Source organism: Sorex fumeus, unplaced genomic scaffold (genome assembly GCF_029834395.1).
Source record: "Sorex fumeus unplaced genomic scaffold, SorFum_2.1 ptg000006l, whole genome shotgun sequence".
Lineage (NCBI taxonomy): Eukaryota > Metazoa > Chordata > Mammalia > Eulipotyphla > Soricidae > Sorex > Sorex fumeus.
The window spans coordinates 33,412,612-33,434,334 of NW_026606063.1; the positions used below are offsets into that span (position 1 = coordinate 33,412,612).

Genomic DNA, 21,723 nt, shown 5'->3' on the forward strand with positions numbered 1-21,723 from the left:
GCGAGCAAACCGGGTTCTGCAAAGGATTCAGCACCATCGACCATATCCACACCATTAATAAACTATGTTGGGTTTTTTGTTTTGTTTTTTGGGTCACACTTGGCGATGCTCAGGGGTGACTCCTGGATCATGCACTCAGGAATTACTCCTGGAGGTGCTCAGGGGACCATATGGGATGCTGGGAATCGAACCCAGGTCACCCATGTTGGCTGCGTGCAAGGCAAACACCCTACCCACTGTGCTATCGCTCCAGCCCCAATAAACTATGTTTTAAAATAAAAGTAGTAAAAGAAATAAAAGTTCAAAGCTTGTTCTCTGGACAACGGGAGCAGTTGCTAGGAACAGTTGCATTATACAAACATATGCACACAAGCACACAGGTGCATACATACCAATAAATATGCACATACACAAGCACACATATGCATATACAAATGAACATATATGTTTACAGAGAGACCCTTTCTCTAAACTATTTGGATATAGGCTGCATACACTGGTCATCTTAACATCTAAATACCTCAGAACTTAAAAGTTAAGGTCTTGCCTTGCCCGGGCCCAATTCTACCCCCAGCACCATATATGGTCTTCTTAGCACAGCAAGGAGTAATTCCTGAACACAGACTCAGAGTAAATCCTAAGTACTTCCAGGCATAGCTGGCAAATTTGAAAAATTAATACTTTAGTTCTTACTACTGAAGACACATGGCCAATATGTGAGATGTGTTTTCTACACAACAATACTCTTTAATATGATATTTTCATTTATTCTATCATCCATATTCCAGTTCTGTCACTATCCAATAAGACCTTTCACAGCATCTTTCCCTAGAAAGTAAAGACCTGGTCCAGGATCATGTCCTGCCTTTTTAGTGTTCTATAACCTGAACTACTCCTCAGTCTTCCTTTGTCTTTCCTACCTTTGGCATTTTTATGATTCCATTCTATTTTCTTTTGCTTGGAAGAAATAATTTGAAGTTGGGTTTGTGTGTTGTTTCTGCACAATGAGATACAGGTTACAAAGGTCGTGGGATCCTACATGTTCACAATCCCTCTTGACTATCAGAGCTGGAGGCTAGTGAGCACCCCCTTCTCTGGTGGTGTGTATGGATCATGATTGGAGGCCCCAGGAAACTGTCCTAGCATTATGTCATGGCTCAACAGGCAGTGCTTTACAGTTTTCCCCCAAAGGAGAATGCCCCTTGATCCTTCACCTGACACCACTCTAGGACTTGCAAATGTTCAGGTCTGTACCGATGCCATGCCCCAGCATCTGATCTTAATTCCTGCAGAAATCTTAATTCCTGCAGAAATCTTGACCTAATTACATTTTGTTAAGTTGTCAATTGTGAAAAATCTTTGAGGGCTGCCAGGAGGGCCCTGACGGCTCTCCCCCTAGCCACCCGGCTCTCCCCCTAGCCACCCGTGTTTGGGGTGAGCTCAGGCCACTCCTACAGCCAGGGCAGCCTGGGCCATGGGGCAAATAGTGGAGGAAGTGAGGACCAAGCTGGTTGATTGATCAGATCAATAAATTGATCAGATTTATTTTATTCTCCCCACGCACCTGCCCCAGTCTCTCTGAGCCTCCTATTCTGGTCTCACACAGCTCCTCATTCCCATCTCCTTCTGTCTCTCCCACTCATCACTCTGCGCTCCATCTCACAGCTTGGGCTCTCTCTCTCTCTCTCTCTCTCTCTCTCTCTCTCTCTCTCTCTCTCTCTCTCTCCATGTGCCTGCTTTTGTATTCTTCTACATTCTTCTCTGTCCCCCTTGCTTGCCTCTCGTGGTCCATCTTGCGGCCCTGCTCTCTCCTCTCTCTCCAGCTCTCTTGTTTCCAACTCCCCTCCACTCTGGGCTGACACTGCACCCAGTCAGGTAGCAAAATCAACATAAGAAAGCCCTTCCTGGGGGCGTTCCGGTCTGTCCTTCACGCCCTACCGACGTCACCAGTTGCCCACCCCTCCCCCCCCCCCCCCCCCCCCCCCCCCCCGCGAGCTGCTCTCCAGAACGGCCACAGCCCCAGAAGCACAAGGACATAGTGCAGAACCCGGCAACTAAAACCTCATGGGAAGGGGGGCGTTTCGGTCTGCCCTTCACGCCCTACCGAGGCCACCAGTTGCCCCCCACTAGTGGCTCTCCAGCACGGCCACGACTCCAGAGCACAGAAACCAATTTCTTAACTATCTGACTTTCAGTAGAAATACTTCCAGGGTCAATAAGTAAAATAGCAGAAATCCAAAACCAACATTTAATTCTTGAACACAGCTGTAGAAAGCAAATCACTTCACAATGCTTTTTCAGCATGTCTGATTTGGCGGGGGGGGGGGGGGGGTAAACTCTAAATAATAGTGGTGAATCTTTTATTGAAACAATGAATCTAATCAAAGCAGATAGAGTGTTAACTAGGATTCATCTGCCCCACAGGGACTGGGAGGGGTGGGGGGTGGGGTTTTATTGGGGTTCTTCATGGTAAAAAATAAGTATTGGTAAAAGGAAATGTGTTTGATATTTGCATGACTGAGACCTAAACCTGAAAGCTTTGTAACCTTTCCCACGGTGATTCAATAAATAAATAAATTTTAAAAAAAAGAAAAAAGAAAGCCCTTCCTGAGGGCCCACCAAGTTCAAAGGGAACACCACCTAAAAGGCATTCCAAAGCCCTTCCTGACCACCCAAGAGCAAAATACCTCCAAAGGTGTTTTTCTCCTTTCCTCAGTCCAATAACTATCAACATATCAATACTAGCTATTTTTGTATGGACACAGTAAGAGATCACATTGAGGCTTGTAGGGCAGCTCTCCTGGGAACATCTTGCCACAGACTCAGACTACAGCGCTCAGGCCAGATTAATCATTCCAAACCCTAGCAGGGTCCAAACCTAGCTATTACCTTTTGGATCATGACAGCATTTGTCCATGCCCAAGCTCTTAACTTACAGTTAAGCATTATGGCACTTTGGTCAGACCCATCTCGATGCCAGGGTAGCACATAGCTTACCGCTTACCCTGGTTCCATCCAGTCCCTCGTCAGGACCCTGCTTTGGGGGGCACTAGGAATTAAAGGCAGCTGAGGCTTAGGTGAGAGAACAGATGCCCAGGAAGAAAATATCACTGAGAGTCACATTACTAAATCATGTCTTCTTTTGTCCATACAAAAGGGACACTGCTCTGAATAAACTATGCAAAGGACTTAGGGAGAAGAGAAAAAACAATATTTACAAGTCAACACAGCACAAAGAAAGAAGTTACAAATAAACAAGGAGGAATGGGAGCACTGTGATGGGAGCAACCCAATAAACCTAAACTACCTGAGGCTATGCAGGAAGGACAAAACAGTGTTATCCTACAGTCAATGACTCATTTCAAAGTGGTTAAGCTAAATGATTTAAAAAGAAAATTATAATATATGCTTGGAAAAACTATGAACAGAAATAAAGTATTTACATAATTATATAGCTAATAGAAAGTTGTAAAACCTCTGTGGGGAAAAAAAACAGAATTTTAGGAAGTATATGAATATACCCATATTCCTAGTGAGTGTGACTATATGCACTTAGTGTGACTACACTTTCCTAATCGGTGCAATTATATGCACTGAATATAATTAAACTCCTAGTATGAGTGGACCCACATCTAGGACATGGACCAAGCAAACACGTGTGACAGGAACTGAAATTGGCCTAGGTATGGAGAGTACCATACTTTTGTCAGGGAAGGCAAACAGTCTTGCACAGATAGAACAAATCAAATGTGCATTAGAGAATCCTTCTAAATGCCTTGCATGCATGAGGTATGCAAATGCTGAGTTTCATCCCACCTCTCTAACAGCTGTTAGACATATCACTAGGTCACATTGTCCAATATCCTCTAGAGGAAGGGTAGAAAGGATTTGAAACCTGAGCTATAAAAAGCAGTCGGGGAATTATATCCAGGGAGAATCAAGGAGAGACTTTCCCAGGAGTTTGGAAATGACAAAAGACCAGCTCGATTTTGAAGGCCTCCAAGACAGCTTCTCTCTGGTCATTAGATGCCTTCGTCTTTCCATGCCATATTCCCAGCATAATGGGCAGCCTGGACGCCCTTCCATTATCAGTATAATGTGGATTTATAGCATTTCACAGGAAACAGCAAATGAAGAAAAGAACAGAGAATGCATTGCTTTTACATGCAATGCAACTTTATAAGCTCTAACCTTTTATCCCTATATCTTCCTGTCCCTAAGCCTCAGGCCTCTGAAATCAATGAGAGCTCTACATACAAATGTGACAGCCCTTCACATTTTCAGAAAAGAGACCTGTGGTGTATTGAGTTTACTGTTCTGTAGCTCTTTAATATCAATTATATTTCTACAGAGACTGCTTCCATCAGTGTAGCTATATTTTACAGATTCTCTTGCCCAGACGCATGAAAGGCAGCCTCCCCAAGGAACCTGGATGAAGCAGACAGTTTGTCTAATTGAAGAACAGTAACAACTGATTTCAGAGTTAATCCATCCTCAGGTTGAAAATTAACAACCCATTCTATGCTTTGAGGGTTATTAAAATGCAAGATTTGCTACCATTTGGATGTAACCACTGCATCTTCAACTGCTAGATCATCAATGTGTCCTGATTACCCTGTGATATTCCTCTGGCTTTGATATTATTGCTCTGGTCTCAACAAACTGTTCTGAAAATGTCAGTTTCAAAGAATTCATTTCACATTGAACTTTACAGCTTATACCTGATTGCTAAAGTGTGCGCTTTATGTTGTATGCGTCTCTGGTTGTTTTCACATACATGTGAGTGTGCATATAGACACATACCTCTAACTTACCAATGTTTTTTCTCCAACATGTATGCTCTGTGAACAAAAGATAAAATATTAATGCTCTGATTATGTATGTTATAGACCGTTTATATTAACCATTTTTATATTTTTAGAAACTTCCACCCTAAATTATTTATTTTAGCATATGAATGTAACTTCAAGCATTTATTTGATTAATTTTACTTCTTTGGAAGGTAATAGATATAAAATCACTGCAAATGCAGTTTCTGCAAAACTGAATTTTATCTAATAAAATAAGAAGTTTGCTTTATTCGATTACTCTCATTGGACAAAAATAAATCATTGGTGAGGCCCAGGGAAGTAGCTCAATAGGCTAGAAATCACGTTTTGCTTGCCAGAAACCCAGGTTTGATCCTTGGGTCTGCATAGTTCCTCAATCACCACCACAAGTGACCACTGAAAATTGTCCAGGACTAACCCCTGAGTGCTATATGTGTCCCCCCACCCACCAAAAAAGAAAAGAGAAAAACAATCATACTTTAAGTTAATTGTGCCATATAGTCATATAAGTCCTACTTATCTTCCTGTGTTCAAATACAAGAATCAAACAAATAATATCTGTTTTCTAGGTATATTCTAATTATTTTAATCAGCAAAAATGCACTAATATTGCTTCATTGACGTTCTATTAGGGAACTGGCATTTTTAAGTACAACTTCAAGTTATAGTAAATTAAGATAAAATCTTTCATTCCATTCAATGGAAAACTAGATGTTAGAAGCAAATAGCTTTGTCCTCCCATTTTTCAAAGACTCTGGACATGTACCTATAATAAACTTAATTGAACTTCATGTCCTTGAAGTTCAATGACAGAAATCCTAGAGAGGAAAAATTGAAAGTACTAGGGAGAAAGAACCAGTTTAATTAACTGAGGTCCAGAGAGGTCAGTAACATCAAATCACATGTCGGTTGAGTTCAAACAGGATTCGAAATCAAAAAGGTGTGAGTCCAGAAAGCTCGCTCTTAATGCACAATGGCTTTCCCTACACGGCAGAAATGTCTTCCATTTGATAGTCTATTCCTGCTTCTGACAACCCTATAACCACCACATTACCTTCACTACTCCCTAATGTGTAAGAAAGGCCAGCACAGACATTCCAGCCCAAAACACTCTGGCTGAATGTAGCCTCCTGAGAAACCCAGTAGAGACTAACTGAAGACCCACCCAAGTAATCCACAGAATCAAGAGAAATCTGAACTCACTGTAACCAGAGCTCTTATCTACACCACTGCCCCCTCATAGATGATATTAATGCCAGAAAGCAGTCTATTGTGTCTCCTTTCCATTTTTTAAGTACTTACCTTCTTCTTTCTTCGATGTTTATAGATGTCTGCATACTCTCTGCAAAATAAGAGCTAGTCAATTTAAAGAGTTTAAAGCTCAGTGAAAGCAACTTTATGAAAATATAAACTATGAGGTCTGTATAAATAGTATAGAGGATTAAGACACTTGTTTTGTGGGCAGCTGACCCCAATTTGATGCCCACCGCTGTGTGTGACCCCCTGAACACTGCCAGGGGTCACTCCTGGTCACAGAACTGGACCCAAAATCCCCAAAATAAACTGAGGAACTGAAGTCCTGGTTTTCAGATATACTGGCCAGGAGATGAAAGTGCATCCAGTCCCATACAGGATACAGAACAGTTATATCAGTAAGGATTTCCAGTCTCAGGAGTGCAAAAGTCCCCAAAGTGTCCTGCTCAATTTCCTTATCTGATATTTGTGAAAGTACAGAGAGTTTTCTTTAAACAGGCAAGTGACCTGACCCACTGGTACATTTGACAGCACCTCTGTCCTGAGGATATTTCATGACCATAGAAGAGTAACCTAACATCTTCTAAGTTTTTAATCGTTGACTCATGGTGTTATCCAACATGGCTTCCTCATGAACTCTTCCAAGATAATGGAGCAAGTATTACTGCTGTCACTGAGCTGGCAAGAGCCTAAGAGACTTTTACTCAAGGGTCAAAGACTTTTACTTCAAGGGTTGAAGAACTTAGATTAAAATCCAATCCAAAACCATACCCATCCTCTTCTCCTATATTACAGCACCTTCTTCCAACTGCCACCTTTACTTTCTAGGACCAGTGAGAGTATAAATGCACACATCTCACTTCCAACTCTTCTCTATCCAGACTAAATCCAATAACTGCTGTCATGTTTGGAAATACTGCTCCCACATGATTCTCTCGAGGGGAAGCACCTTCTTGGTCTACTCTGTATGTGGTGTACTTGGTGGACTTTCTTCATTAAATTCCCAACTTCTCTTTTTCTAATATAAATTTTCTTTTTTATTAAATCATCATGAGATACAGTTATAAAGCTTTCATGTTCGAAGTCATACAATGTATGTACACTTCACCAGTGTACATTTTCCACCACCAATGTCCCCAGTATCCCTCTTCCCCCACACCCCCTCCCTCTGCCCCTATGGCAGATAATTTCCCTCTTTCTCTCTACTTTGGGGCATTATGGTTTGCAATAGATACTAAGAGGCCATCATGTTTGTTCCTTTATCTACTTTCAGCACACATCTCCCACCCAAGTGATCCCTACAGCCATTATTGACTTAGTGATCCCTTCTCTATCCCAGCTGCTTCTCCCCAGCTTATGAGGCAGGCTTCCAACCTTCCCAACTTCTCTGATGAGGGGGAAAGATATGTCAACAACCCATAGTCTCAGTTCAAGCTTCAAAACATGAATAGATGATGGGAAAGTGAAAATGACCCTGAAATGGAACACAGAGAGGATCAGGGGATGCAGGACTAAAGATAAATCTCCAACTCAGTTCAACAATCCAACTGCATTTTTGCCACCTCTCTACTAGGCAAGTCAGCAATAAATCAAGTCTCTAGAATCAATTGGAGAGATAGTACAGCAGGTATGGTGTTTGCCTTGCATGCTGCCAATTCAGGTTTAATCCCCAGCACCCCATATGGTCCCTCGAGAACCACCAGGAGTTATTCTTGGGTAGCCAGAAGTATGGCACTGAGCATTGCTAGGTGTGCCCCAAGAACATAAAATATTTTAATGTAAAATAAAAATCAGGTAATATCTATGTCTGCCAAACAGGACTCTAACCTATCCATCTAAGCAGCTTCTGGATATCAAACCTCTATGACTCATGCGTCTCTCAATCCTTTCTCTGCCTTGAATAAAGAATCCTAACAGAACTGGGAAAGGCACAAGGTGCAGCATAGACAGTTTCCCTGGAGCTTCAAGTTCCCCAGATGTACTCAAAACTGTGCAAAGAAACACAAAATGAAGGGGCCAGGTGGAGCCCACATGTGCACATATTTCTAAAACACAAGCTGCACAAAACACTTGTTCTGCAATGAGATGAAAATGACACCTCCTTTTCTTTGCTCAACCATAGAAACCTTCCTGACAGAGAACTATAGGGAAGGTTCCTAGCAAATTCTCAGATAATTCTTAGCATTCACTGTAGTTCTATGAGGGCAAAACTGATGCCATGACAAGCTGCAGCCAACATTAAGTCTCAGCTAGACCTCAGTTTCTGTTTCCCCAGAGCAGGACTTGTAGTTTCTGGTAAACTCCTAGTTGAGCAATTTGCAAGATAAGAAATTGGGCAGTTGAGTCTGGCTGGTCATGAAGGGTCACTGTACCCTCCTTAGAAACTGTTACTAGCCATTGCCTAATTGCTGACTACCATTGTAATAGGGCCGATGCTAAAAATAGACCAGTATACAAATTGCCTCTTAATTCTGAACCCTATATAAATTGCTTGTGTTTTGGAGTCAGGGACCTTGTCAAGACTCCACTGTGTTGGATGAGACTTGGACCTTAGCTCGGGCTAGCACTGTCTCGGGCTAGTAATAAAGTTCCTTTTTTTCTGGATTATCATGTGTGGACTTGGTCTCTCCGCAATTGAGGATCTGAAACTCAGGCACAATACTTCGAGCACTAGGCAATGAGGCTAATCAGTCTGGGATGCCATATTTCACAGACAGGCCTTAGGAAGCTGCTCTTCACAGCAATATCTGGGCATAGAGAATGTCTTCACTATTATAGGTGTTGGGATTTGGTTCTCAAGTTAAAAACAATCTCATGAAAGGAATACATGGAATATACTGAGGGTTCTTCATGTGTCTGAGATTCCAAGGCAGGCCTGGTATGGTCACACTGAAACAGCAGCCTACCTTTCAGAGAGAAGAGAAAGAGTACTGTGGGATAACAAAATCCCTATGTAACTGAGGTTCTCATGGACAAGCAAGCCCAAAGACGCATGCCTGAGGACTGCCTGCTAGTCATCCCAAGCACCACATCTATCTGCTTAGCTGATCTTAAGCACAAACTCACCTCTACTCTAATGTCATGGATTTCATTTGGCATAAAGAAAATTAGGGCCTGGATCAGTCTGAACCCTTTTTACCTTCAATCTGATGGATCAGCCTCCCTACTAAGTTACAACTGAGACAGGTCCAGCCCCAACACTCAGAACCCATGGTCTCTGAAGATGTCGACTAAAAAGATTCATCATCTGACTGGCAGAATAATTTTTTAGGTAATTTTCAAAATTTTTTTCAGACTATCAAAATAGGGAATGTTGATATTTACACAAAAACATAACCTAGGAAGCAAGGGAGACTGGGAGACTGAAAACTGTTAAAGGAATCATCACATGTAAATTGCTTTGCTTGGGGGCCACACCCAACAGTGCTAAGTCTTACTCCTGGCTCTGTACTTAGGAATCACTCCTGGCGGTGCTTAGGGAACTAGATGGAGTGTCAGAGATTGAACCCAGGTCACCACATGCAATGCAAAAATCGTATCTGTTATACTATCACTTCAGCTCCCATCACATGTAATTCTATCTAAGAACATAAAGCAGACCATCTCATCATGTCATTCAAGGACCATGGAAATGAGGTGGAGTCCTCCACGGAGAGTTATGGAGTCCAAAGCGTCTAATTGCACAAAGCTGAGGAGGCAATTGTGAAACTATGTTAAACCAATAAAATTTGAGTTTGAAAAATAAACTAGATAAGCCAGGCAGAGCTCCAAACCTGAGATCTTCTACCTTGGTATAAAGCCAGTGACTGGCACTAGGACAAGTATCCAGGAAAGAGCACTGAACATTAATTACTTAGCTACTTAGAACATTAGTTATTGGATGTGGGGAGAAAGGGAGGCTCTTTCACTGTTGGTGAGAATGCTGACTGGTCCAGCCTTTTTGGAAAACAACAGGGATATTCCTCCAAAAACTAGATATTGAGCTTCCATATGACCCTGCAATACCACTTCTGGGAATATATCCCAAAGGTCCAAAAAAGCACAGTAGAAATGACATATGCACCTGTATGTTCACTGCAACACTGTTCATAATAGCTGGAATCTGGGAGCAACCCAAGTGCCCAAGAATAGACAACTGGTTAAAGAAACTTTGGTATATCTACACAATGGAATATTATGCAGCTGTTAGGAAAGATGAAGTCATGAAATTTGCTTATAAGTGGATGGACATGAAGGTATCATGATAAGTGAAATGAGTCAGAAATAGAGACAGACATAAAAAGACTGCACACATTTGGGGAATATAAAATAACATAATATGTGACTCACACCCAAGAACAGTAGACACAAGGGCCAGGAATATTGCTCCATAGTTGGAAGCCTGTCTCATGAGCTGGGGAAGAAGGCAGATGGAAAAGAGAAGGGATTACTAAGTCAATGATGGTTGGAGGAATTGTTTGGGATGGGAGATGTGTGCTGAAAGTTGATAAAGGACCAAACGTGATAACCTCTCAGTATCTATATTACAAACCATGATGTTCCAAAGTAGAGAGATTGGGGGAAATTGTTTGCCATATAGGCGGGGGGTGGGGCTGGAAAAGGGGGTGGTGGTAATACTGGGAACATTGGTGATGGATAATGTGCAGTGGTGGAGGGATGGGTGTTTGATCATTGTATAACTGAAACTCAAACATGAAAGTTTCTTAACTGTATCTCACAGTTATTCAAGTAAAAAAAGCGCTTAAGTTATGAGCTCCATTACAGTGTTTATCTGGCTTGTTCTAGAAGGGAATAGAATGAGCACCCAGTTCTGAGAAGTCATGTCACATTGATCTCTCCAATCAACAGAAAAGAGAACCACCCAATGTCTTCACCATCCTTCTGGCCCATAAACAAACACAACTATCAGCCACGTCTAGAATCTACCACAAACATCATTGCTCTTTCCACTGGAGAGACAGCCAACACTCAGAAACTTTTGCATTTTGAATAAGAGAAAACAAGTTCAGTTAAGAAAACCTAGTGCTCTTCTCACCATATCCTATGGCCAGTTTGGCAACTATTTTTCACATTTAGATTTTGGACCTGGAAAATTCCCATTGTACTCAGAGAAAAGCCCACTGTTCCTGTGAATATATTCAACAATAGCAGTTTCTCCATTTAAAAAATCTAAACTGCATGATATGAACAAAACCAAGAGCAAAAGATAAACCGATTTTTTTAAAAAAAAATAGTACCAAAGATAAACTGACTTTAAAAAAAAATAGAACCAAATAGTACAGGAGTTAAAGCACTTGCATGGCCTCCCACCAATTCTGTTTCAAATCCTCAGCAAAAGTATGGTTCCCTGAGCACAGCCAGAGAATCCTCCTGAATTTAGATAAGCGAGGGACAGCCCTGAGTATTTCTAGATGTGCCCCAATACCCTCCACACCCCCATACCTCCAGGAGGGAGGGAAAAAAAGATAGCTGAGCTGGCTATTTGGGAAGCAGCCAGAAATGGGAAGAGGGGCAGAGTTTGCAAATTTTACAGCACAGAAAGGAAAAGCATAAAATATGCTCACTCTTGGACCTCTTTAGGAACCTTTGGGGACTTCCAATAAGAAAAATGTTTGAAGGAATCCAGTCCTGCAGCAACATAAAATTGGTTGTCTTGCAATTCTTTTGAGTTATCCAAAAGATCCCCAGTCAATGTAAATAATCTGCAAATAAGTAAAGAGAAAAAAATTGAGCTGGATATTTCAGAGCAATGGTATGGGAATGTGAGGTAGTGTGAAATGATGCTGTTAGTGTGTGACTGTTGAAGAAATGATGTGCTTATAAGCAAAGAGAATCCAAACAGGCTAATCCAGCCCTGTGGGAGCTGCTTGTCCAGGACTGGGCTTGTTTCCATTTTTAGATTTTTAATTAAAGTATATTTTTAATTATGTACAAGTGTTCAGAGACCCTGGAGAGCAGTTGAAGCTCTCAGTTTGCTGTTCAATTAATTTTAACTAATAACAGCTAAAGTTAATACAAATTGACTTATATTGCAGTAATACTTAGAAAATAAATCAGCATTTATTAGCAAAAATATGCTTTTTATAAGTAGTCAAAGACTAATATTTGTCTACTTCTAAATTCCATACTCCTATTGGTAAGATATTAAGAATTCACTCATTTATTCATTTAAGAAATGATTTCATTCATTGAATGCTGAGCCTCTTTTATGCACAGATAATGAGGTAGACATTGCCGTGGGTAGTAATTATGAATAAGAAAGTCACTGTTTCTCCAGAGTCATGGAGTATGCAAAACCTACAAAGAGCAATAAACCAGAAAGGAGCAATTTACTGGAGTTCCTGGAGAAGAAAGAGAAATTCAATGGTAGCATTCACAAGGATGGGGCGGAGAGTGTCTCATCACATGAAGATAGAATGAAGTCATTTGGGACCTGTGATGGTCCTGCCCAAAGTGCCAGGTCTGGGATAGTTGGCTGTCACCAAAGGGTGAAATGCAGTTGAAAATTTTGTGTATAGAATTCTAGACAGAGAAGTTGATGGCAGGTTTAGTCAGTCATTGAGCATTTCATAAAGGAGTTGCATAAAGCAAAGTTTTACAGTAAACCGACCACTCCAGATGGAGTGTGGACAGTCAAAACATTTTATCCGTCAGAGGAGACTAAGAAGCTGCTACTGCAGGATACAGTGTCAGATGGACAGTGCAAGGTAAAGGAAGTCAGGTCTACATTGGCAGGTACGTGATACTGCCTGAACTATGTCAGCCAGTGTAGGAATATAAAGAAGAGAAGGAACGCAGGCATATTGAAAAGGTAGACTGTACAGATTGTGGCATACTTCCCCCTCATTAATCATTCTCCACTGGTGCTTAGTGCACATTAGAATCATCTAGAAGGCTTATTAATACACAGAGCGTTCAAGTTCCTAAGTCTAAACCTATGACAATTCTGAACTTTTCTTTCTAACACCTGATCTCCTCTTTCTCCAACTCCTCCTTCTCCCTCCTCCTTTTTCTGTTGCTACTGCTACTCTTAGGGTCTTATCCGAGGTCCCCGACTTAAAGAAACTATAGAAGGGGAGCTGCCAAGATAGAAGACCCAGAAAGACATCACCCGAGAACAGGTCCCCATAGATATGGGGAACAGGGAGTTGTGACGTGGAGCAGAAGGCTTCTATGTTCTGAATACAGCTTTTGTGTCACTGCCCTGGAAAACACGACCTGTCGTATGAGAGGATTCAGAAACCAGAACTAGTATCCCTCAGGGAAGCCTATTATGAAAGGTGCTCAGCAGAGACTGCTGAGAAAAATGAGACAATGACTAGTCTCCAGGGTTCCTCCACCCACAGTCTCTTCCCCTGGGTCTGGTAAGAAAAATTCTAAAGAGTAGAGTTGTTGGCAGATTCCAGCAGAAGCAAATATGTTGGAACATACGGACCAAGAATTTAACATAAACATGAAATACTATAGTAAGGTACCATGTTTCACATTGCTACTAATAGTTTCATGTCAACATTGTTTCAGCACCACCCAAAGCACCACAGTGTCTGCTTCTTCCACCTCTGTTCCCTGGGTCCCTCTACCGATTCCTTGGCCGGTACCAGATAAGTTCAGTTCTGTGGACCAACACTCCAGTTCTGTTGCCTTTGGCCATCTGTGACTCCTTTGCTCCCTATCCTTATACCCCAATTTTGAGATAAGTCATTCTGTATCTGTCATTTTCCTTCTGACTGACTTCATTCAGCATGATATACTTTAATTCCAGCTCTGGTAGTGGAAAATTGCATGATTTCATCTTTCCCTACAGCTGCATAGTCTCCTTTTGTGTTTATATACCATAACTTCTTTATCCATTCATCTGTCTGTGGACATTCAAATTGTTTTCATATCTTGTCTATTGTACTAAGTGTGGCAATGAACGTAGGTGTGCATTAACTCTTCCATATTAATATTTTGTGTTTGGAGGATAGATGTCAAGAAGTGGCATCTGAGTTACATGGGAGTTCTAGTCTTAATTTTTTTGAAAAATCTCTGTATTGCTTTCCACAGAGGTTGACCAAAATTGCATTCCTACTAACAGTAAATAAGAGCTCCTTCTCCTTCTCACCACATCTATTCCAATACTGGATATTTTCAGTCTTTTATATAGACATCATTCTCACTGGTGTGAGATATCTTATTCATAAACATAAAATTTTTTATTTTAAAATAGGGGATATAAGGGCCAGAGTGATAGTACAACAGGTAGAGAGCATTTTCCTTGAACACAGCTGACCCAGGTTCAACCCAGGTTTAATACCCAGCATCCCAGATGGTCCCCCAAGCACCTCCAGGAGTAATTCCTGAGTGCAGAGCCAGGAGGAACCGCTGAGTATTGCTGGCATAACCCAAAATAAGCAAAAAATAAATAAATAAAATAAATTTTAAGATGTTCTAAAGGATGGAGACGTTGTCAGGATGAAATAAGAGCACCTTGCCATTACAGAAAATTGTCAAAGATAAATATTTGAAACTAGAATAGTAAGAGGAAAGAGCACAATAGCAGAACAGAAATTAGGTGAAAGGCTGTAGCCTGGAATATGAAACTGTGGGATTTTCCTAGAAGGAAGTGGGGAATGAGGAAATATATAAAATAAAGATTAATAATGATACGAGATCTGAAGATACAATATAGGGGTTAAGGCACTTACCTGACTTACAATTGACCCCAGATTTGATCCCCAATGCCATATGATCTCCTAAGCACTGCTGGGAATGATACCTGAGCACAAATGGTGCTGGGACAGCTGGTTAGCTCCATGCTAAATCACACCATACATAAAGGTCAATTTAAGATGACCTTTGATTTTCAAAGGTCATTGAAAATGATATCAAATCTGACTCCAAAGAACTACATCAAGGAAAACATAGGCAGGACCCTCCAAGATCTTGATCTCAGAGGATTCTTTAAAGACAAAGAAAACAAAAGCAGAAAAAAACGAGACTGCAAATCAAACTAAAAAGTTTCTGCATGGCAAAATGAGACATAGAAAAAAAAAAAGTTCTGGCTACCCCCAGGGTTCAGTCCGTCCCAGGGCGGTGCATCGGTGTGTGAAAGGAACTTGCCCGCTGGCCATGCGCCCCTGCTCCCTGCACTCCACGCCCAGTGTCCCCCCGCAGCGGGCTCTTGCCAGGTGCACGGCGGGATTGCGGGGCTGCAGGGGCCACAGGACTTTCTTTCCCCACCTCTTGGTACCCGCAGGGACTCCAGGAGAGGGGATTGGCACCCGAGGAGCTGGCCTCAGGGATGCTTCCGTGGCTCCCCAGAGCCAGCGGGTTGCCCCGTGAGTGACAGCTGGGCGCAGAGTCTCCCAGAGCAGCCACAGGAGCACGAGGCCCTGAGGACTTCCCGCTCCATCGCTAGGAGGGAATTGTGGAGTAGGAGCATCTCAGCGGATGGAGGTGGTGATCATGGAGACGGATTTGGCCAAGATGCTCGAGCAGAGAGTGCATCATGGTCTAAGAAGATAGTTGGTAATATTTCTATCCTCTTAACTTTGTGAAGAAATGTTTTATGAAGAACCATGTGGCCTGCATGAAAAATGATAAAGAATGTCCATATAAATTGGAGAAGAATGTGTATTCAGCTTTTAGGGAATTAAGAGCCATAGATATGCATCTTCAACATGTGGTGTTGTAAAAACTGTTGGCCACATGCAAAAAAAAAAGAAAAAGAAAAGAACTCATGGGAATAGAGTGATAGTCCGATGGGTAGGGCATTTGCTTTGGACGTGGTCATTCTAGGTTCAATCCCCAGTATCCCAAGTAGTCCTTCTGGTATCACCAGTAGAGATTCCTAGGTGCAGAAACAGGAGTAATCCCTGAGCATCACTGGGTGTGCACCCGCCCCCCCAAATGAACTGAGACCTCATTCTGATACCATGCATAAGTCAAACAAAAATTGATTAAAGACTTCAAAATCAGACATATTTCTATAAGATACATAGAGGAAAACATAGAAATAACCCTAGATAAAACTGAATTTGGAGACTATTCAAAGAAGAAATGCCACTGACCAAGTAAGTGGAAGCTAAACAGATGGGACTGCATTAAACTAGAAGCTTCAGCACCTCAAAGGAAATGATCACCAGAATACAAAGATAACACACAGATTGGGAGAAATTATGTGTCCACCACTATTTGATAAAGGGTTAATATCCAAGAAACATAAAGCACTGGTAGACCTCTACAAAAAAAAAAATCCAACCTTAGAAATAACGGAAAAGAGATGAACAGAAACTTCCTCAAAGAAGAAAACAAATGGTCAAAATGAATATGAAAAACTGCTCCATATTACTCACCAGGGAAATGCAATCAAAACAACTATGAGACATCATTTCATACCAGAAAGACACGCATACATCAAAAACAACCATCAGTGATGTCACGAATGTGAGAGAAAAGGGGCCCTCATTCAATGGACCACCAAGTAAATGATGCTTGAAGGGCTCGCTCAAGATAGGAGATGTGTGATGAAAGTAGACTATGAACTGAACATAATGACCACTTAGTACCCGTATTGCAAACCATAACACCCTAAAGGAGAGAAAGAGTTAAAAAGAATGTGCCTGCCATAGAGGAAGGAAGGGGATTGGGGGTGGCAAGAGGCATACTGGGAACATTGTTGATGGAGAATGGGCACTGGTGAAGGGATAGGTATTCGATCATTGTATGACTGGCACGTAATCACAAAAGTTTTTAAGTTTGTAACTGTGCCTCACAGTGATTCATTAAAAATAAAATTTTTCTGGAGCGATAGCACAGTGGTAGGGGGTTTGCCTTGCACGCAGCCAACATGGCCGACCCGAGTTCGATTCCTCCGCCCCTCTCGGAGAGCCCGGCAAGCTACCGAGAGTATCTCACCCACCCGGCAGAGCCTGGCAAGCCACCCGTGATGTATTCGATATGCCAAACACAGTAACAACAACATTAACATTAATGTCAGGGTGTTGGTCATATTAACAAGCTTAGTCTTCTTAAGCTGTTTGCACCACACCTAGAACAGCTACAACTCAAACTGTTCTACAGATAAAAGAGAACCTTACCTTTGAACACCTCCAAAAGGAAAGACTTTTTCTCCAACTGTGGCCAGCACATTATTCCAATCCTGAATTGTAAATCTGGGTATAATAATCTTTACAGGTGGGATACGTAATGTTCCATTTGTGAAAACACTGAAAAATTGAAAAAGCATTCAGTAGCACTTTATATTTGTTAAGAAAATGCTGGAAAGCCACTGTAACACCCTGAACAACCTCACAACCCTCACCCCACTCTACAGAAGCTTCCATCTCCTGTAGGGAAAACTTTCAGCTTTGAAGTAGCAATAACACAGAGGAATGATGATTCCTAGAACATAAAACACCCACATGAAAAGGAAAACAACTCTACACTTTTTAAAAGTATGCCTTCACCATGATGTTAAAAAACGGAAGAAAACTGTGTTCTTTTGGAAATGTTTACCTTTAAAAAGAAAATTATTTTTCCTTCTCATGTAGACAAGACAGTGTCCCAAATGAAATAATATAAATCTTTTGAAAAGATAATAGAAACAATTTCACACTTGCATTTAAGGAAGATTTAGAGATCCCAGTGAGGTTTTTTTTAATATTATTTTTGTGTGTTGAGGCAGGAGGAGAAAGATCAGTCCTTCCATTTTCCAAGCATAATACAAAGTTTTCATCCTCAGAAGTTAATGAGGGGACCCTAATTATTGCTTGAATTAAACTGGTCCAGACTTTTTGGAAGACAATATAGACATTTCTCAAAAAACTAGGAATTGAGCTTTCATGTGACCCAGCAATTCCGCACCTTAGGATCTATCTCTACTCCAAAAACTCTATTATGAAAGGAATTTGTATTCCTATGTTTATAGCAACATTACTCATAGGATATAGGAAAATAGGAAAACTCTGAAAATAACCCAAATGCCCAAGAACAGATGACTGAATAAAGAAAATATGTTATGTCTACTAGGCCTTAAGAAAAGATGAAGTCATACAATTTGCTGATACATAGATGAATTTGGACTGTACCAGACTAGTGAAATGAGTCAGTTGTAGAGAGATAGACAGAGTGATCTTACTCAAATGCATGATATAAAGAAACATAATAGGGAGGTAACTAAAGCTCAAAGACAATAGAAACAAAGATCAGGAGAACTGGACCTTGCTAGGAAACCTGGGGGCAGGGTGAAGAACATGCGGAATATGTCAGAGATGAAACCACTGAAAACAATGATAGAGGAAAGTGATCACTCGGAATCAGTACCAGGAGCTGAAAGGAGGTAAAGGGATGTGCATGATACTCCATCGGTAACAGTATTTTAAAACACTGTGCCTATAAGGGGAGTGGAGGGAAGGAAAAAGAAAAAAATGCCTGACTTTATGGGGAAATGAGGAAAACTGAAGACACTGGTGGAGGGAAGTGGACACTGGTGAAGGGACTCCCGTTAGAACACTGTACATCTGAAAATCATGATTAACTTTGCAACTTTGTAATTTATGGTGATTCAATTCAAGAAAATTAGGAAGTTAATGAGTCCTAATATTTAGTGGAAGGCACCTGGCAACAGTTTCAAACTTTGTGATTCATGTTAAAACAGTCATGAAGCTTAAGTCTAGAAATAGTGATATTTTTAAAAATACAACTGAATTTTACAATCTGCTTTTTCAAATGGCCAGGATCCAGAGATTATCACAACAAGCTCCCGGGAGAGCACAAGGCAGAGTCTCCTACCCTGTGCCTGAATATCCTTGCCAGGGCCCAAACAGCTGAAGACCTCCAGGCCCCAGCCAAGGCCATACTGAGGTCACTCTCCACACACTTGGATAAGCCTCAGGCATAACAGAACTGGCAGAGGAACCCAGGTGTGTGGGACCTGAGGCTGAGATCTCCAAGCCTGCACGGTTTGGGACTGGACCTGTCAGTAGCTAGACAGTTACACCCTACAACTGCCGTGTTACCCCAACAACGGCCAGGATCCAGAGATTATCACAACAAGCTCCCGGGACTTCGCGGCTGCGCGACTATTTATTTACTTTTCTCTAAGTTTTAAATATCCCACCCGCACAGCAGAGCCTGGCAAGCTATCCGTGGTCTATGCCAAATAGACCAAATTGATATGCCAAATCCAGTAATAAATGGATCTCATTCCCGTAACCCTGAATATGGCAGAGTCGAGAAGGATATGGAAGGAAAGGCTGATAAAATACCAAGGCAGAAATAGACTGCCAAAACGAAGAAAAACAAAAATGATTGTCTGTACTTTTAATGCTCGTACGCTGGCATCTACTGCATCCATTGAAGACCTTATGGTACAAGTGCGAAAGATCAAGTATGACATCATTGGTCTGACCGAAACGAGAAGACATCAATCACATCATGCCGTTTTCGACACTGGAGAAGAACTGTTCCTTGGAACATGTGATAAAAGAGGCATTGGTGGTGTCGGTATCCTTGTCAACACAAACTTAGCCACGAGCATTGATTCATTTGAATGCCTAACAACCCGAATCGGATGATTATACTTGAATAGATGTGGCTCACTACCGGCAGTTTCTATCTTTGTTGTCTATGCACCAACATCCAGTTATGGTGAAAGAGAAACTGAGAAGTTCTACATGGAACTGGAGAAGTTCTATAAAGAAGATCACACCTTCTACAAGATCATTGTCGGTGATTTTAATGCCAAGATAGGACCAAGAAGATCAGTCGATGAACTCCACATCGGGACCCATGGCCTAGAATGGAACGAACAGGGTGACAGACTGTCTGAGTTCATCATGTCAACCAAAACCTTCCATGGTATCTCACAGTTCCAAAAGGCTGAATCTAAACGTTGGACATGGGAGTCTCCCGATGGACGGTTCCACAATGAAATAGACCACATCATATTCAATCGGCGGTTTTGCCTAACCGATGTTGCTATTGTCCCAAAATTCCAAACGGGATCAGACCACCGTCTTCTTCATGCAAAATTCTACCTCACAGAACGAGGAGAAAAGAATGCAAGGTTTAAGAAGAGAGCTCCCAGAACGACCACCAACTGGGAGCTCTTTGGCTCTGTTGCAGCAACATGGGAAGATGCCGTCATTGACAACATTGATGAGGAATACGATCGAATGATTCAACACCTCCATGATTGTGCGAAGAATGCCAAGAGAGAGATAACCACAAAAAAACCGCCTTTCTTCGAACACTCTTGAACTTACTCGCCAACGTGGCTTGGCACATGCCTCAGGCAACCACAAGCGAACATCCGAACTGGCAAAACAGTGCAGAGAAGTCATCAAGGATGACCTCAAAAACAGGAGAGCAGCAGTACTGGTAGATGCGGCAGAAGTTGGGAAAAGCATTCGTAAAGCCCGCCTGTCCTTCACCAACTACAAAACCAAGATGACTACCCTCCGACATCATGATGGATCTATCACATCTTTCAGAAGGGCAATGGAGAAGATTACTCATGACTTCTACTCAGATCTCTTTAATAACCACGTCCACTTGCCCACATACCACATACCACATGATGGATATGTCGTTCCCAATGTTTTCCCTTCCGAAATCCAACACGCCATCTCGTCAGTAAAGAAACAAAGAGCACCTGGCCCAGACAAGATCAGACGTGAACACCTGAAGAACTTACCATCAGTACTCATCAATACATTGGCTCGGCTCTTCACACGCTACCTGTCTGAATACAAGGTTCCATCCCAGTGGAAAACCAGCAGGACTATACTACTATACAAGAAGGGAGACATCCACGACATTGGCAACTATCGCCCAATCTGCCTATTGTCTGTCGTCTACAAACTGTTCACTCGAATCATCCTGAATAGGATTAGCAGAACACTAGATGAAGGACAACCATGTGAACAAGCCAGATTCCGAAAAGGATTCAGTACCATCGACCATATCCACACGATTACTAAGCTCATTGAGGTTTCTCGGGAGTTCAAGATGACGCTCTGTCTAACGTTCATTGATTTAAAGAAGGCCTTTGATTCTGTTGAGACAGAAGCGGTCATGGAAGCCCTAGCCAATCAGGGCGTACAAACTCAATACATCAGGATCCTTCATGAGCTCTATTGCGGATTCACTACCAAGATCTCACCATTCTACAAAGAAGTTATCATCCATATCAAGAGAGGGGTTCGGCAGGGTGATACCATTTCACCAAAACTCTTCAGTGCCACCCTCGAGAACATCATGCAACGACTGGAATGGGAAAGCATGGGAGTGAAGATAGATGGCGGGCAACTACACCACCTCCGCTTTGCTGATGACATCATTCTAATAACACCAAACATCAGCCAAGCGGCACAAATGCTGAATGACTTTAATTGTGAATGTGGAAAGGTCAGACTACAGCTGAATCTTACGAAGACAATGTTTATGAGAAACAGCCTTGTTCCTGACGTTCCATTCGCTCTCAACGGAACCACCATCTCCGAATGCAACAGTTATATATATCTAGGTCGAGAAATCAACATGATGAATGACCTGGCACCTGAGTTGCACAGGAGGAAGAGAGCGGCTTGGAATGCCTTCAAGAACGTTGAAGAAATAACTAAAAGGACAAGGAACCTCCAGCTACGAGCACATC

The 21,723-nt window shown here is 41.8% G+C and overlaps 1 protein-coding gene across 1 annotated transcript in view; it reads right to left on the reverse strand.

Annotated features, from left to right (window-relative positions):
• Nucleotides 1-21,723, reverse strand: part of DCDC2C (doublecortin domain containing 2C) — a 172,881-nt gene that overhangs the window by 101,456 nt on the left and 49,702 nt on the right. The window contains exons 4-6 of the mRNA XM_056126405.1: nucleotides 17,165-17,293; nucleotides 11,648-11,785; nucleotides 6,132-6,171 (exon numbers count right to left, since the gene is read on the reverse strand). Of these exons, the coding sequence (XP_055982380.1) occupies nucleotides 6,132-6,171; nucleotides 11,648-11,785; nucleotides 17,165-17,293 (307 nt within the window). The remainder of the gene's footprint in view (nucleotides 1-6,131; nucleotides 6,172-11,647; nucleotides 11,786-17,164; nucleotides 17,294-21,723) is intronic.